Source organism: Artemia sp. Qi Xiang Cuo, chromosome 15, assembly GCF_049724085.1.
Source record: "Artemia sp. Qi Xiang Cuo chromosome 15, ASM4972408v1, whole genome shotgun sequence".
Classification (NCBI taxonomy): Eukaryota; Metazoa; Arthropoda; class Branchiopoda; order Anostraca; family Artemiidae; genus Artemia; species Artemia sp. Qi Xiang Cuo.
In genome coordinates, this window is record NC_142808.1 from 12912125 (window position 1) to 12931447 (window position 19323).

At 33.3% G+C, this 19323-nt stretch overlaps 1 protein-coding gene across 1 annotated transcript in view; it reads left to right on the forward strand.

The window, feature by feature from the left end:
• Window positions 1–19323, forward strand: part of LOC148943344 (helicase POLQ-like) — a 137341-nt gene that overhangs the window by 39877 nt on the left and 78141 nt on the right. Inside the window, exons 6-7 of the mRNA XM_089101888.1 lie at window positions 4132–4369; window positions 7772–7912. Coding sequence (XP_088958014.1) covers window positions 4132–4369; window positions 7772–7912 — 379 coding nt within the window. The remainder of the gene's footprint in view (window positions 1–4131; window positions 4370–7771; window positions 7913–19323) is intronic.

Here is a 19323-nt window from a genome sequence, read left to right on the forward strand (position 1 = left end):
AGTTAACGTTGGAAAATATTAAATTCACCTCATACACAATGCTTTAAGTAAGGATCTTGGTAAATTTGGCAGAACTTGCGCAGATTTGATCATAATTCTATACTACATTTTTACGTGGCTGATTTTTCTAAATGAGAATTAAGAAAAAAATCCAAGAGAAACCTGGTGTTCCCAAGTTGAGTTTGTTCAGAGACATACCAAACCGTTGGTTGTCGATCGCTCCTGCTGTCACTAGAATGGTAAAGCAATGATCAGCCCTTATTGAGTATTTTACCGTCTTTGTCACTAAGAAGAACGCTAGCGTGATGAAGTCCTGCACTTACAATGATATTTCCAAACTGCTCAAACAGTGATTTTGAACGCAGAATGTCAGTTCTTTATAGATGGCTCCAAACGTTATACATATTCCACACAGAAGCTCCAGCGCAAAAAGTCGATGATCCATGAAGTTAATACGGAGCTGCGATGTCTTGTTTTGATGCTCACTCGCTGTATATCGAGACCTAAAACCGTTCGAGAACCGATGGTTGACTTGGATGTGAAATCATTGGAAGATGGAAAAAAGTTCTGGCCTTTAGTTAATCCTGCTATAAACGGTATAGTATGAATCGAACTCTTTAGTGGCGAATCTTTGTTGTTTTTAAAACTACTGACAAGATGTTGGAAGAAGCTAGAAGTCGGCTTAAAATGGGATTGGAGAAGAAAGACTTATTGAGTTATAACTCGCCCGAACCATGTTGAATAGACCACTTTTGTTGCACATTGATTAGAACAAGGAATCGGCAGCTGTTGAAAGTACTCCAGCACCTATACAGAAAAAAGTAGTTGCTGATAACTTAACTTCAGCAACTTGATAACTCCAGCAACTATCAGCAGTTGCTGATATATATATATATATATATATATATATATATATATATATATATATATATATATATATATATATATATATATATATATATATATATATATATATATATAATATATATATATATATATATATATATATATATATATATATATATATATTCTTGTTCAACCTGAATGAGACCATAGGCCGATTTATAGGCCTTTCCAAAAGTTAACACACAAGTCCAATCAGGCACATTTGTCCAATAAGAGAGTCATGCTTACTCCCGCCGTTTACCCCTGGCATTTAACTAAACACTTGGAAAACTATAGGTTTCACGGTTCGCCTCCAAGTTCAGGGAACTTTCTGGTCATCTGTCAATCCTATGACACGGTATTCCACCTTTTGAAAACAAGTAGCCAACCCTATTAGGCTTAGGTTTCGCTTGTTCACAGCCTGTGAGTCCAAGCAAATTCAGTCCCAGATTTTGCATACAAGTCCAGAGGACATTGTCCGTCACACGTCAACCCAAAATCAATCCAATGTTTTATCCCTTATTTATATGACTAACTTACCTTAGTTCTGCCCTAGGAATGACATATGAATGGATGATAGATAGACTTATCTATCAGCAAATAAAATAATAATCATTTTTATACAATCCTAAAAAGGGCTTATCACAGATTTGCCTCTAAATCGCTCGGACTATCTGTCTTGGCCTTTTCTACAATTAGCCATGTCTTGATGCCTGCAAAATACTTGATTTGAATTCACTTGAAATATCTTACTTGGCTTTTTCTGCAATAAGCCATGTCTTGATGCCTGCAAAATACTTGATTTTAATTGAATCATTTTTATACAGTCCTAAAAAGGGCTTATCCCAGATTTGCCTCTCGATCACTCGGACTATCTGTCTTGGCTTTTTCTACACTTAGCCATATCTTGATGCCTGCAAAATACTTGATTTTAATTCAACCTAATTTACTTGAATTAAAATCAAGTATTTTACAGGCATCAAGACATCGCTAATTGTAGAAAAATCCAAGACAGATACACACACACACACACACAGAAACACACACGCACACACATATGTATATACGTATATATATATATATATATATATATATATATATATATATATATATATATATATATATATATATATATATATATATATATATATATATCAAACAGTTCATGGTAACGAACTGTAAGTAAGGAGCGACCCGGCTCAATAGTAAACGAAACTCTAAACTCGGAATTTTGATACCAATAGATACATCAAAAGAATTAGATTTTTATGCTGATTTCAAATATTCAAGTTTCATCAAGTTTAGAGGTATCAAGACATGGCTAATTGTAGAAAAATCCAATACAGATATATATACACACACACACACACACAATATATATATATATATATATATATATATATATATATATATATATATATATATATATATATATATATATCAAAACAAGTTCGTGGTAACGAACTATAAGTAAGGAGTGACCCGGATCAATAGTAACCGAAACTCTAAAAAACGGAATACCAATAGATACATCAAAAGAATTAGATTTTTATGCTGATTTCAAATATATAAGTTTTAACAAGTTTAGTCTTACTCATCAAAAGTTACGCGCCTGAGAAAATTTACCTTATTTTCAAAAAGGGGGAAACACCTAAAATTATAGAACTTTAATGAAAATCACACCATCAGTTTCAGCGTGCCAAAGAATCCTACTTTAGAAATTTCAAGCTCCTATCTGCAAAAATGTGGAATTTTGTATTTTTTGCCAGAAGAAAGATCACGGATGCGTGTTTATTTGTTTTTTTGTTCTTTTTTTCCCAGGGGTGATCGTATTGAACCAGTGGTCCTAAAATACTGCAGGAGGACTGATTCAAACGGAAATTAAAAGTTCTAGTGCCCTTTTAAGTGTCCAAAAAATGGAGGCCAAGTAGGCCCCTTCCAACGCTCATTTTTTTTCCCAAAGTCATCCTATCAAAATTTTGAGATAGCCATTTTGTTCAGCATGGTCGAAAAATACAATAACTATGTCTTTGAGGATGACTTAATCCCCCACAGTCCCCGGGGGAAGGTCTGCAAGTCATGAACTTTGCCCAATGTTTACATATAGTATTGGTTATTGGACAGAAGTTTTCAGGGGGATTTTTTTTATGGTAGTTGGGGGGGGGGGGTCGGGGTTAAGTGGGCGGATTTTTCCATGGGGGGAAGAGACATTGCTATGAAGTGGTGCAGGATTTCCGAGCATTATTTAAATAAACGATCAGAAGTTAAATAATAATAAAAAAAACAATTTAAGTAAGGAGGAACATCAAAATTTAAAACGAACAGAAATTATTACGTATATGATTGGGTTCGCCCCCTAGTCATTACCTCGCTCTTTACGCTGAAGTTTTTTTTATACTTTCATCAGAGCTATTTATTCTAATTAACGGCTTTTGTGATTAAGGGGTCATTCTTAAAGAACTAGAACAAAGTTTGAACTTTAGCATAGACAGCGAGGTATTGACTAGGGGGCGAACCCCCTAATATACGTAATAAAAATATACGAATATAAAAGTTCGTTACGTAAGTTACGTCAGAATAAAATTTCGAGAAAGCCATTTAGCCAAAAAAAGTAAAATTAATAGGCAAATTTCGTTTTGATTATTCATGTACGGTGAGCCAAAAACAAAGCTGTATTAATTCAAAAACGTTCAGAAATTAAATTAAAAAAACAAGTTTTTTAACTGAAAGTAAGCAGCGACATTAAAACTTAAAACGAACAGAAGTTATTCTATATATGAAAGGGGCCGTCCCCACCACAACGCCTCGCTCTTTACCTTAAGTTTGACTCTGTCTCAAAACATTATTTAAAAAAAACTTTAGCGTAAAGAGCGAGGCGTTGAGGAGGGGCAAGTCCCTTTCATATACGGAATAATTTCTGTTCGTTTTAAGTTTTAATAAAACACGAAATCTCGTTCCAAAACAAACCGAAAAGGAAAGGATACGCTGTGATCTCAGGAGTTACTAAAAACCATAAATGGTATACCTAGCGACCCAAAAAGAACTACATGAACATATTTTTTGGTCTAAAACTACTCGAAAATTAAAAAAAAGATTTGATCTGGAGAATAATTAACGACATAAATCTTGTAAAACATTGTTTTAATACATAGTAAATATTTGAAATAAAAGAAGAAAATATATAGCCAGTTGTATGTCTTTATCGAAGTCCTTTTACAAAAACACTTTTATTTGGGTTATTTCTAGGTCACTACTGTCACACAAGAAAGTTGAAAAGAAAACACTCATGGAAGCTCTTATTTCGGAAGCAGGAGAAATATGCCATATACTGAAGAAGACAATACCTTTTGGCATATCTTACCATCATTCTGGACTTACTGTGGATGAAAGAAAACTTATTGAAGAGGCTTACCTATCTGGTGTACTTTGTTGCTTGTGCTGTACGTCAACACTTGCTGCTGGGGTTAATTTGCCAGCGAGAAGAGTGAGACCACTTACAATTTTTTTTTTTTTACTTTTTACTTTTTTTTACGTGTGAGATTTGTTTTCCGTTTTTCGTCAAAAGACGCAATAATATAACAACGGAAAACTAACGGAAAACGGAAAAATATAATGAAATAACACACACGACAAAAAAGCAAGCATATAGCAAATGAACTAAAATAAAAAAAGACGAAAATAAAACCAAGATTTCGCTGTTAGAACATGACACGTGGAAATCTTGGTTTAAACAGCAGCGTACTTGTAAACTTGTTTTCCCCTTCAGTAACGGTGGTGGAAGAGCAATTGATCCGTTCTTTCCTTTTAAACTACGATTATTGACCCAAGGAGAGAATTACTTGTCCATCTATGTTTATTAGTAGGAGGGGCAACAATTTGTGAAAATTTGGGAGGGGGGGCAATGGTTTTTTTTAATTTTTTTCTTTTTAAAGGATTTTTTCTTTTTAATGAAGGCACATGGGAAGGGTATTTTCAAATTTTCATGTAGGGTAATTTTCTTATATTTCTTTATGGCTGCACAAAAAACAGTATTTTTCTAAATCTAGGGGGTGGTGTAATTCTCTCTCTCCCATTTTGTGCCGCTGATTAGCTGTTCTCAGAGATAGAATGTACCAACTTCATTTTAACCTTCATTTTTAAAATGAAGAAAAATCCTTGCCCCCCCTCCTCCTAAATTTTCACGATTTGGTGCCCCTCCTACTAATAAACAGAACATTTATTATTTTATAAATGTGCTGTTTCTCAAATAGATGTAACTTAAGTACCATGTACAGCCAGCCTGACTACTCGACATAATAAAATTTCGTTTAAGCTCACCCCAGCTCTGGAAATTTGGCCTATAAGATGTGAATTAGGAGCAATAATCTTGACGAGATCCATGTCACCTGATCGTCAGGTCTGAATTGAAAGACATGTGCCAATCAGGTAGGAAAAAAGAAATCAAAATGAAATCCCTAAATTACATTTTGATTCATTTGTAAATGAACTTTAACACCTTCATTCCCAAATGAATTTAAACATTATTATATTAGATGAGGTAACCTTTTGTACTGATTTTTTGAAATTTCAGGGTATGTTTGGCCCTTTCGGGTCTCGTTCTCTCCTGAAATTTGGATATTTCTTATAATTTTTTCAATTTTTTTATATTATTCATATAATTCAGCAGTTTTTTTGTCATTACAAAGACATACACCAAGTAAAATATTTGTTTCTAGTATTTCGTTTCCGTCCAAGTATATTATAGTTTAGTGTTTATATTGTATTCCTTTAGCATGTTTTCAAATAAGCCCCTTTCAATTACATTTTGATTCATTAGTAAATAAACTTTGTAGAAAGACACTAGAACTTTCAATTTAAAACCAAATGAGCAAATTTATAGAAAAATTCCAAATTTTCCAAATTTCTAATTTTTCTTCCAAATTTATAGGAAAATTCCTTTGATACGAAGAGGCAGGAACAATTTCCTGCCTCTTCGGCCCTCCATGGATGGAGGGCCAGGAAAAAGCTCCCGTGATTTATCATGGATAATGTTTTGGGGGAGGAAGGGGTATTGGTCCATAGAAGGCCAGGGATCAACTCTCATAAGTTTTAGAATAAAATATTTCCTGCTCGTTTTAAGTTTTAAAGCCTTTCCTTGCTTTAATTGAAAATAACTTATTTGTTTCTATTTAATTTCGGTTCCTTTTTTATTTTCAGGGTTACCTTAAGTGCGAGGGACCGAATTTCTGGCATTATTTTCTGTTAGTTCTGTTGCCGAGGAAGCCACACCCAAGGGCGTATCCAGGATTTTTGCTCGAGAGGGTGAGGGGTAAAAAATATCTATACAAAACACATCAAAATTTTGTTTATTGGAATTTTGGCTACTTGTTTACGGGACGGACGAAAATTTCGAAGGGCTTCAAACCCAGTAACCCCCTCTCCCCTGGACACGGCCTTTGCCACACTTGAAAGTTTCCAGCCGATCATAGAGCCAAGACCAAACGTTCCCCCATATTTCAATAAAATTTTTGCGTAAGTAAGAAGTAATTCACGTAATTAAGGGTCATTATCTTGAGTTGCGCAGGGCATATCATCCCTCAAGGCATATTTAGTGGATCCACTTTGAGTAAATTGGCTGTCTCCAAATTTTAAATCTGTGCCTGAGGGTCGCTGGGATACCTGGGGATTTTAAAGGGTATGTAAGGGAGGGGGTGGTTGCGTTCCAGTCTTTTACTTCGGATACTAAGGATACTAAATCTTTCAGTCTCTGATCTAATGAGCCCCCTTTCAACCTTCCACAACTACCCTTCTATAAGAAGTTTCCGAGGAGAAAATACATGGGTAACATTTCGCTTTTTAATAAGTCACTTACAATGTGTTGTTCTTGTTAGGCATATTTAGTGAACCTACTACTGCTACTACTAACAACAACTCGCCGCAACATCAAGCCGCCTGAGGCCAGCACAGCTACGCACGCTCCTCTTCCATCCCAATCCATTCAAAGCCTCCCTTGTTACACCCCTCCAGGGAGTTCTCATTTCCGTTAAATCTTTCTTAATGACGTCCTCCCACCCCAGACGAGGACGACGGGCTTTCCGTTTATCCCTATACGGTTGGTAGAAAAGGACAATCTTCAGCAATCTGTCATCCTTCCTCCGCACAATGTGCCCTAAATAAAGCGGGATTGAACCACATTTTTCGTACAGCCTATTGTTTGAAATACGGTCAGTCAGCCGGGTACCCAGAACAATCCTTAAGCAATTTCTCTGGAAAACATCTGGAAGCAAATCTTCATCCACTTTTCGGAGTGCCCATGCTTTAGAGCCATATTTGACCAGAGTCATCACTGTGGCTTCTAATATTCTAATCTTGGTTGGCAGACTTATCTTCCTATTCTTCAAAACTTTTTTTTATTTGTGAAAAAACACCCTGATCCTTGGCTACTCTACTTTTAACATCTTCACTGCTCCCACCGTCTTTACTAATAATATTGCCAAGGTAAGTGAAGCTACTCTGAGAAAAATAGCTGCTTCCAAATTTTGAAACGGTGCCATGGAGATTACTGGGTTATTTCGAGGTAAAAAAAGGGTATGAGAGGGGGGATAGTTGCCCGCGAGTCTTTTTTAGCCTGTAAAAAGAACATTGAAAATTTCTGACCAAAGGAGCCCCTGTCGAAGTTTCTACGACCACGTATTCTAACAAAAAAATTATTCCCCCCCCCCCACATAAAAAAAAACGTATGACTACCCCTTTGATACGAAGTTTCCGTAAGAGAAATCACCAATAATTAATATTATAGAATCGTTGTGAATATTTCGATTTTTTTCATTTTTTCAATGTTCACCACGTTAATTTGACCTTCAGTTAAGTTGACCACGTTAAGTTGACGTTAAGTTTTCAAATTTAGGTGATCATCCGTGCACCTTACATTGGGAAAGAGCTGATAAGTAAAGCAAGGTATCAGCAGATGTCTGGAAGAGCTGGGCGTGCTGGATTATCTGATTGTGGTGAAGCGATTCTTGTTATTAGCCATAGTGAACTTGAAAATGTAAGTTTTTCCCCGTATTGAGCCATGTTTTGACAAAAGATGTATTAAATGAAGTCCCAAGGACATCGGTATAGAAATATTTTTTCCCTAGACTCATCCAAGGTCCATTCATCTCTGAAATCAGATTCTGCTTTCCGTTGTTTAAAATTATTAGGTTTTTAGGGCAGTACTACGTTCTTGCCAGTATTTGCACTTCGAAAAATATTAATTTTTTTTAACAGCGAAATTTGGTTGTAAAATTAAGCAAAAATTAAGTAAAATTAAGTTGGATTCGACGATACTTTTTATCCGTAATAAATCAAGAGTCAATAATTTCTTGATTTCCAAAAACAACTGCACGTTCAAAGGAAAGCCACGCCTTCTTAAGTTGTTTGTACTTTTCAATTATTAAAATAAAGCTATTATTAAATTAATAAATAACAATAAAATTATTAAAATAGCGTTTAATTTTAATTGAAACTAATTAATGGTATTTAAACTAATTAAGTTAAACTAATTTTTTTTTTTATTTGGCTTGCAAATTTTGTAAATAACAAATTCTTTAAGTATACAATTTTTATTATTTTCAAATATAGCATCTATATATCTACAGGTGTTAAGTATGTATTATAACATATTGACAATAAATATGAGTGATGATTGTTACTTATTTTTGCTTGTTTTAAATGTAATTATTTAGATCGAATCATTAATTTCGATTAATAATTGAAACTGAACATTCGACTGTATGAAGAAAATTTTGTGGGGTTACGTGAAATTCTGCGGTTGAAGTAAAATTCAACTCCTGTTAGAGTTTACTACTCCACCCCTCCCCCAAGCTAAAAGCTTTAGAAACAAAGAAGAGATAAATCGCAGTTTGAAGCTACTTAAACTGCAACGCCTGAGTGAATGAATTTTATTCATAGCATTCAAAAAAAAAAAAAATAGGCGGAGTAACAACAAGTAAAGAAAAAAAAAAAAACTAGCAGGAAAACTTCATATAAACATATATACAGAACACGAAAATTCGAGCATTCATTAAACGGTACTTTAGATCGAGTATGAACCCTTGACCTTAGGATACATAATGCCTTCACCTACATAATATTGAAAGTGAAATTATAGTAAATTTTAGTTTTGAATCAATAAACTGAGAAGGCCGTTTAGAGATTTGTAGACTTCTTGAAACGTTACAGCATGGGAAATAGGGATGACTCTATAGTAAATTGGATTCTATAGTGATTCTGTAGTAAATTTTGGTTTTGAATCAATAAACTGAGAAGGATGTTTAGAGGTTAGTTGACATCTTGATATGTTACAGTATGGCAAATAAGGATGATTATGAAGTAAATTTTAGTTTTGAATCAATAAACTAAGAAGTACGTTTAGAGGTCTTTCGACTTCTTGACACGTTAAAGCATTGAAAAAAGGGATGTTTCTGTAGTAAATTTGATTCTATAATGATTCTGTAGCAAACTTTAGTTTTGAATCAATAAACTGAGAAGGATGTTTAGAGGTTTGTCGACATCTTGATACGTTACAGTATCGCAGATAGCGAAGCTCCTATTGTAAATTTGATTGTGTAGTGAACCCGTTTTAAATTCCTATGTTTATTCAATAAACCGAGAAGTACATTTAACAGTTTGTTGCCTTCTTGACGCGTTACAGCATTGCAAATAGGGATGATTCTGTAGTAAATTTGATTCTATAGTTAATCTTTAACAAACTTAGACTTTTAATCAATAAACTGAGAAGGACGTTTAAGGGTTTATCGACATCTTGATATGTTACAGCATGGTAATTAGGGATGATTCTTTAGTAAATTTGATTGAACAGTGATCCTGTAGTAAATTTCTATTTTGAATCAATAAACTGAGAAGGACGTTTAGAAGTTCGGTGACATCTTGATACGTTACAGCGTGGCAAACGGGGATGATTCTGTTGTAAATTTCATTCTATAGTGATTCTCTAGTAAATTTTAGTTTTGAATCAATAAACTGAGAAAGACGTTTAGAAGTTTGTTGACATCTTGATGCGTTACAGCGTGGCAAATAGGGATGATTCTTTTGTAAATTTCATTCAACAGTGATTCTGTAGTAAATTTTGATTTTGAATCAATAAACTGAGAAGGACGTTTAGTGGTTCGTTGACTTCTTGATACGTTACAGCTTGGTAAATAGGGATTCTTCTGTAGTAAATTTTATTCTATAGTGATTCTGTAGTAAATTTTAGTTTTGATTCAATAAACTGAGAAGTACGTTTAGAGGTCTGTCGACCTTTTGATATGTGACAGCATGGCAAATAGGGATGATTCTGAAATAAATTTTATTCTATGATGATTTTTTTGCAAATTTTGGTTTTGAATCAATAAACTGGGAAATATGTTCATAGATTTGTTGACATCTTGATATATTACAGCATGGCAAATAGGGATGATTTTGTAGTAAATTTGAATCTATAGTGAATATTTAGTAAGTTTTAGATTTGAATCTATAAACTGAGAAGTATGTTCAGAGATCTGTTGACTTCTTGAATTGTTACAGTATTGCAAGTAGGGATGTTTATATAGCAATTTTTAGTTTTTAATAAATAAACTGAGAAGTATGTTTAGAGGTTTGTTGACATCTTGATAATTTACAGCGTGGCAAATAGGGATGATTCTTTAGTAAGATTTAGGTTTTTTTATTTAAACCGAGAAGTATGTTCATAGGTCTGTTAACTTCTTGTAGTGAGTAAGCATGTTAGGTATTCGAGATATTCTAAATGCTAGGATTCCATAGTGATTCTGTGGCCAGTGTGAGGACTTTATCAATAAACTAAGATATATAGGTCTGGGTTTGTTGAAATTTTCATATGTTAGTATATGTCAAATAGTGAAAATTCTGATGTAAATTTGATTCTGTAATGATTCTGTAGTAAATTTTGGTTTTGAAGCAATAAACTGAGAAGTATGTTTAGAGGTCTTTTGACATCTTGAAACGTTACAGTATGGCAGATAGGGATGATTCTGTAGTAAGTTTCATTCTATGGTGATTATCTAGCAAATTTAATTTTGAATAAATAAACTTAGAAGTATGTTTAGAGATTTGTTGACTTCTTGATATATTACTGTATTGCAGATAGTTGTAATTCTATAGTAAATTTGATACTTTTTATAATCTTTTATAAGATTCAGTTTTTTATATTTGCATTGAAAGATCTGCGCAGAGATCTGTCATACTCTTTTAGTTTGGAATCGTAGCAGGTTTTGGTGTTATGATAATCGTAAATAGTCCACGATTGACTGTTAGCCCAATGAGATTTTGAATCGGTAAAATGGAAAATATATGTCTGTGTCTATTGACATATTGAAATATTACACTATGGCACCTTGTTATAATCCTGTAGTAAATTTGATTCTATGGTGATTCTGTAACAAATTTTGGCTTTGAATAAATAAAATGCATAATATGTTTAGGTGTTAGTCGACCTCTTGAAATATTATAATATAGTAGTTGGGGAAAAACCTGTAGTAAATTTGATTCAACAGTGATTGTCGTGTAAATTTCTGTTTTAAATCAATAAACTGAGAAATACGTTTAGAGGTTCGTTGACATCTTGATGCGTTACAGCATTGTAAGAAGTTATTTTTCTTTAGTAGTTTTGAGTCTATGATTGGCCATTGTCAAGTAGAAGCTGAGTATAAATAAACTGAGAAGTATATTTATGTATCTGTCGGCACCTAGAAATGGTACTGTATTGCAAAGTTGTCTATTCCTGTATTCAATTATATACTATAGTGATTCTGTTGCCCGTTCCGAGGAATTACAAGTAAAACGCGTCATATGTTTAGGTGTTTGTCGACTACTTAATACTTGCATGTATGGCAGGGAGTGGTGAATTAAATTTAATAGTATTCTGTGGACGACCTTTGGCAAGTTTCGAGTTTGAATCAATAAACTGAGAAGGACGTTTAGGTGTTTGTGGACATCTTGATATACGACTGTATGTCTGATAATCATGATTCTGTAGTAAATTTGATTCTATAGTGGACTTGTTGTATATTTTAGTTTTTATTAAATAAACTAAGAAGTAAGATTATAGATTTTTTGACCTATTGAAATGAGACACTATGGCAGGTAGGGGTGAATCTATAATAAATTTGATTCCATAGTGGATCCTTTTTAAGTTTTGAGTTTGATTCAATAAACTGAGAAGTACGCTTAGAGGTCTATCGACCTCTTGATAATTTACAGCATGGGAAATAGGGTTTATTCTGTAGTAAATTTGATCCTGTAGTAAATTTTAGTTTTGAATCAATAAACTGAGAAGTACGTTTAGAGGTTTGTCGACTTATTGATACGTTACAGCATGGTAGATAGGGATTATTCTGAAGTAGATTTGATTCTATAATTATACCTTAGCAATTTTTGGTTTTGAATCAATAAACTGCCAAGGATGTTTAAAGGTTTGTTGACATCTTGATATGTTACAGTATGGCAAATAGGGATGATTCTATAGTAATGTTGATTCTATAGTGATTCTAGAGTAAATTTTAGCTTTGAATCAATAAACTGAGAAGACCGTTTAGAGATTTGTCGCCTTCTTGTTGCGTTACAGCATAGCAAATAAGGGTTATTCTATAGTAACTTTTACCCCACAGTGATTCTGACTTAAATTTTGTTTTTGAGTCAATAAACTGCGAAGGATGTTTAGAGGGTTATTGACTTCTTGAAATGATACAGCATGGCAGATAGGGGTGACTCTATAGTAAATTTGATTCTATAGTGATTCTGTGGTAAATATTGTTTTTGAATCAATAAACTGAGAAGGACGTTTAGAGGTTTGCTGATATCTTGATACGTTACAGCATGGCAGATAGGTATGATTCTATAGTAAATTTGATTCTATTGTGTTTCTGTAGTAAATTTTGGTTTTTTATCAATAAACTGAGAAGGATGTTTAGAGGTTTGTTGATATCTTGATATGTTACAGCATGGCAGATAGTGATTCTGAAGTAAATTTTGTTTTTGAATCAATAAACTGCGAAGGATGTTCAGAGGTTTTCGACATCTTGATACGTTACAGCCTGGCATATAGGGATGATTCTATTGTAAATTTGATTCTACAGTGATTCTGTAGTAAATTTAGTTTTGAATCAATAAACTGCAAAGGATGTTTAGAGGTTTATTGACTTCTTGAAACGTTACAGCATGGCAAATAGGGATGATTCTATAGTAAATTTGACTCTATTGTGATTCTTTAGTAAATATTGGTTTGAATCAATAAACTGCGAAGGACGTTTAGAGGTTTGTCGTCTTTTTGAAACGTTACAGCATGGCAGATAGGGGTGACTCTATAGTAAATTTTATTCTATAATGATTCTGTAGTAAATATTGGTTTTGAATCAATAAACTGCGAAGTACGTTTAGAGGTTTGTCGACTTCTTCATACGTTACAGCATGGCAGATAGGGGTGAATCTATAGTAAATTTGATTCTATAAAGATTCTGTAGTAAATATTGGTTTTGAATCAATAAACTGGGAAGGACGTTTAGAGGTTTGTTGACTTATTGATACGTTACAGCATGGCAGATAGGGATGATTCTGCAGTAAATTTTGGTTTTGAATCAATAAAGGTAGAAGGCCGTTTAGAGGTTTGTCGACTTCTTGATACGTTACAGCATAGCAGATTAGGGTGATTCTATAGTAAATTTTATTCTATTGGGATTCTGAAGTAAATTTTGGTTTTGAATCAATAAACTGCGAAGGATATTTAGAGGTTTATTGACATCTTGGAACGTTACAGAATGGCATATAGGGATGATTATATAGTAAATTTGTTTCTATTGTGATTCTGAAGTAAATTTTCTTTTTGAATCAATAAACTGAGAAGTACGTTTAGAGGTTTGTCGACTTCTTGAAACGTTACAGCATGGCAGACAGGCATGACTCTATAGTAAATTTTATTCTATAAAGATTCTATAGTAAATTTTAGTTTTGAATCAATAAACTGAGAAGGATGTTTATAGGTTTGTCGACATCTTGATACGTTACAGCATGGCAGATAGGGGTGAATCTATAGTAAATTTGATTCTATAGTGATTCTGTAGTAAATTTTATTTTTGAATCAATAAACTGAGAAGTACGTTTAGAGGTTTGTTGACATCTTGATACGTTACTGCATAGCAAATAGGGGTTAATCTGTAGTAAATTTTATTCTATAGTGTTTCTGTAGTAAATTTTAGTTTTGAATCAATAAACTGAGAAGTATGTTCAGAGGTTTTTAACTTTTTGATACGTTACAGCATAGCAAATAGGGATGATTCTATAGTAAATTTGATTATATTGTGATTCTGTAGTACATATTCATTTGAATCAATAAACTGTGAAGGACGTTTAGAGGTTTGTCGGCTTTTTCAAACGTTACAGCATGGCAGATAAGGGTAACTCTATAGTAAATTTTATTCTATAATGATTCTGTAGTAAATATTGGTTTTGAATCAATAAACTGAGAAGTACGTTTAGAGGTTTGTCGACTTCTTGATACGTTACAGCATGGCAGATAGGGATGATTCTGACGTAAATGTTGGTTTTGAATCAATGAACTTAGAAGGCGGTTTAGAGGGTTATTGACTTCTTGAAATGATAAAACATGGCATATAGGGATGATTCTATAGTAAATTTGATTCTACAATGATTCTGTGGTAAATATTGGTTTTGAATCAATAAACTGCGAAGGACTTTTAGAGGTTTGTTGACTTCTTGATACGTTACAGCATGGCAGATAGGGATCAGTCTGTAGTATATCTGTTTCTATTGTTATCCCATATTAGATTTTGTTTTTGAATAGATAAACTGTGAGTTCTGTTTAGAGGTTTGCCTACATCTTGAAGCTTTACTGCATGACAGATAGGGGTGATTATGTAATAAATTTCATTCTATAGTGTTTCTGTGGTAAATTTTGGTTTTGAATCAATAAACTGTGAAGGACGTTTAGAGGTTTGTCGACATCTTGATACGTTACAGCATGGCAGATAGGGATCATTCTATAGTAAGTTTGATTCTATAGTTATTCTGCAGTAAATTTTGTTTTTGAATCAATAAACTGAGAAGTATGTTTAGAGGTTTGTTGACATCTTAATACGTTACACAATGGCAGATAGGGATGATTCTATAGTAAATTTGATTCTATTGTGATTCTGTAGTAAATATTGGTTTTGAATCAATAAACTGAGAAGGCTGTTTAGAGATTTGTTGACTTTTTGATACGTTACAGCATGGCAGGTAGGGATGTTCCTGTAGTAACCTTTACTATATAGTGATTCTTTTGTAAATTTTGGTTTGAATCAATAAACTGAGAAGTACGTTTAGAGGTTTATCGTCTTCTTGCAATGTGACAGCATGGCAGATAGGGGTGACTCTATAGTAAATTTGATTCTATAGTAAGTTTTAGTTTTGAATCAATAAACTGAGAATGATGTTTATAGATCTGTCGACATCTTGATATGTTACTGCATTGCAGGTAGGGGTGAACATGTGGTAAATCTTATTTTATAGTGAATCTGCTGTATGTTTTAATTTTTAATCAGTAAACTGATAAATACTTTTAGAGGTCTTTTGACCTTTTGAAACGTGACAGCACAGAAGATATGGGTCAGTCTATAATATATTTGATTCGATAGTGATTCTAAAGTAAATTTTGTTTTTGAATCAATAAACTGTGAGGGACGTTCAGAGGTTTATTGAATTCTTGAAACGTTACTGCATGGCAGATAGGGATGATTCTGTAGTAAATTAGATTTTATTGTGATTCTGTAGTAAATTTTAGTTTTTAATCAATAAACTGAGAAAGCTGTTTAGAGGTTTGTCGACTACTTGACACGTTACAGCATGGCATATATGGATGATTCTATAGTAAATTTGATTCTATAATGATTCTGAAGTAAATTTTGTTTTTGGATCAATAAACTGCGAAGGACATTTAGAGGTTATTTGACATCGTGGTACGATAAAGTATGGCAGATAGGGGTGATTCTATAGTAAATTTGATTCTATAGTGATTCTGAAGTAAATTTTGTTTTTTAATCAATAAACTGCGAAGGACGTTTAGAGGTTTGTCGACTTCTTGAAACGTTACAGCATGGCAGATAGGGGTGACTCTATAGTAAATTTGATTCTATAGTAAATTTTAGTTTTGAATCAATAAACTGAGTAAGCCGTTTAGAGGTTTGTCGACTTCTTGAAACGTTACAGCATGGCAGATAGGGGTGACTCTGTAGTAAATTTGATTCTATAGTGATTCTGTAGTAAATTTTAGTTTTGAATCAATAAACTGAGAAGTACGTTTATAGGTTTATAGACTTCTTGATACGTTACAGCATGGCAGATAGGGGTGATTCTGTAGTAAATCTTATTTTATAATGTTCCTTTTTTAAATTTTAGTTTTGAATCTATAAATCGAGTAGTCTTGTCATATTTCTATCGACTTCTTTTAGCTTTACAGCCCGGCAGATAGGGGTCATTCTATAGTAAATTTGATTATCCTATAATCGTGTAGTAAGTTTTAGTTTTGAATCTATAAACTGAGAAATATTTTTAGGGGTTTGTTGACATCTTGATATGTTACAGCATGGTAAATAGGTATGATTCTATGGTAAGTTTGACTCCATAGTGATTCCGCAGTAAATTTTGGTTTTGAATCAATAAACTGCGAAGGATGTTTAGTGTTTTGTTGACATCTTGATACGTTACAGCATGGCAGATAGTGATTCCGAAGTAGATTTTGTTTTTTAATCAATAAACTGCGAATGATATTTAGAGGTTTGCCTATATCTCGGTACGTTACTGCCTGGCATATAGGGATGATTATGTTGTAAATTTGATTCAATAGTGTTTCTGAAGTAGATTTTAGTTTTTAATCAATAAACTGAAAAGGACGTTCAGAGGTTTTTCACATCTTGACACGTTACAGCATGGCAAATAGGGATGATTCTATAGTAAATTTTATTCTATTGTGATTCTGTAGTAAATATTTGTTTGAATCAATAAACTGCGAAGAACGTTTAGAGGTTTGTCGACTTTTTGAAACGTTACAGCATGACAGATGATTCTATAGTAAATTTGATTCTATTGTGATTCTGTAGTAAATATTGGTTTGAATCAATAAACTGCGAAGGACGTTTAGAGGTTTGTTGACTTCTTGATACGTTACAATCTGGCAGATAGGGATGATTCTATAGTAAATTTGATTCGATAGTGATTCTGTAGTAAATTTTGGTTTTGAATCAATAAACTGCGAAGGACGTTTAGAAGTTTGTCGACTTCTTGATACGTTACAGCATGGCAGACAGGCATGACTCTATAGTAAATTTTATTCTATAAAGATTCTGTAGTAAATATTGGTTTTGAATCAATAAACTGCGAAGGACGTTTAGAGGTTTGTTGACATCTTGATACGTTACAGCATGGTAGATAGGTATGATTCTATGGTAAGTTTGACTCCATAGTGTTTCCGCAGTAAATTTTGGTTTTGTATCAATAAACTGCGAAGGATGTTTAGTGTTTTGTTGACATCTTGATACGTTACAGCATGGCAGATAGTGATTCCGCAGTAAATTTTGTTTTTGAATCAGTAAACTGCGAAGGACGTTTAGAGGTTTGTTGACATCTTGAAACGTTACAGCATGGCAGATAGGGATAATTCTGTATTAAATTTGATTTTATAGTGATTCTGTATTAAGTTTTAGTTTTTAATCAATAAACTGAGAAGTATGTTGATAGGTCTGTCGACATCTTGTAATGTTACAGCATGGCAAATAGGGGTGATTCGGTAATAAATTTGATTCTATAGTGATTCTGTGGTAAGTTTTAGTTTTGAATCAATAAACTGGGAAGTATGTTTAGAGGTTTGTTGACTTCTTGATACGTTACAGCATGGCAGATAGGGATGATTCTGCAGTAAATTTTGGTTTTGAATCAATAAAGGTTTGTTGACTTCTTGATACGTTACAGCATGTCAGATAGGGATGATTCTATAGTAAATTTGATTCGATAGTGATTCTTTAGTAAATTTTGGTTTGAATCAATAAACTGCGAAAGAAGTTTAGAAGTTTGTCGACTTCTTGATACGTTACAGCATGGCAGACAGGCATGACTCTATAGTAAATTTTATTCTATAAAGATTCTGTAGTAAATTTTGGTTTTGAATCAATAAACTGAGAAGGACGTTTAGAGGTTTGTCGACTTCTTGATACGTTACAGCATGGCAGATAGGGGTGATTCTGTAGTAAATTGTATTCTATTGTGATTCTGAAGTAAATGTTGGTTTTGAATCAATAAACTGCGAAGGCCGTTTAGAGGGTTTTCGACTTCTTGATACGTTACAGCATGGCAAATAGGGATGATTCTATAGTAAATTTGATTATATTGTGATTCTGTAGTACATATTGTTTTGAATCAATAAACTGAGAAGTACGTTTAGAGGTTTGTCGACTTCTTGATACGTTACAGCATGGCAGACAAGGGTGACTCTATAGTAAATTTGATTCTATAATGATTCTTTGGTAAATTTTAGTTTTTAATCAATAAACTGAGAAATATGGTTAGAGGTTTGTTGACATCTTGAAATGTGACAGCATGGCAAATAGGGGTGAATTGATAATAAATTTTATTTTATAGTGATTCTGTGGTAAGTTTTAGTTTTGAATCTATAAAATTATTAGTACGTTCAGAGGTCTGTTGACTTCTTGAAATGTCACAGCATAGCATATAGGGATGATTCTATAGTAAATTTTATTCGATTGGGATTCTATAGTAAATTTTGGTTTTGAATCAATAAACTGAGAAGTACGTTTAGAGGTTTGTCGCCTTCTTGATGCGTTACAGCATGACAGATAGGGGTGATTCTATAGTAAATTTTATTCTATAGTGATTCTGTAGTAAATATTGGTTTTGAATCAATAAACTGCGAAGGACGTTTAGAGGTTTGTCGACTTCTTGATACGTTACAACATGGCAGATAGGGATGATTCTGCAGTAAATTTTGGTGTTGCATCAATAAACGTAGAAGGCCGTTTAGAGGTTTGTTGACTTCTTGATACGTTACAGCATGGCAGATAGGGGTGATTTTTTAATAAATTTTATTCTTTATAGATCCTTTATTAAGTTTTAGTTTTGAATCTATGAACTGAGAAGTCTGTTCAGGTGTCTGTTGACATCTTGAAACGTTACAGCGTGTCAGATAGGGATGACTCTGTAATAAATTTGATTCTATAGTGATTCTGTAGTAAATTTTGGTTTTGAATCAATAAACTGAGAAGGATGTTTAGAGGTTTGTCGACTTATTGATACGTTACAGCATGGCAGATAGGGATGATTCTATAGTAAATTTGATTCTGTAATGATTCTGTAGTAAATATTGGTTTTGAATCAATAAACTGGGAAGGACGTTTA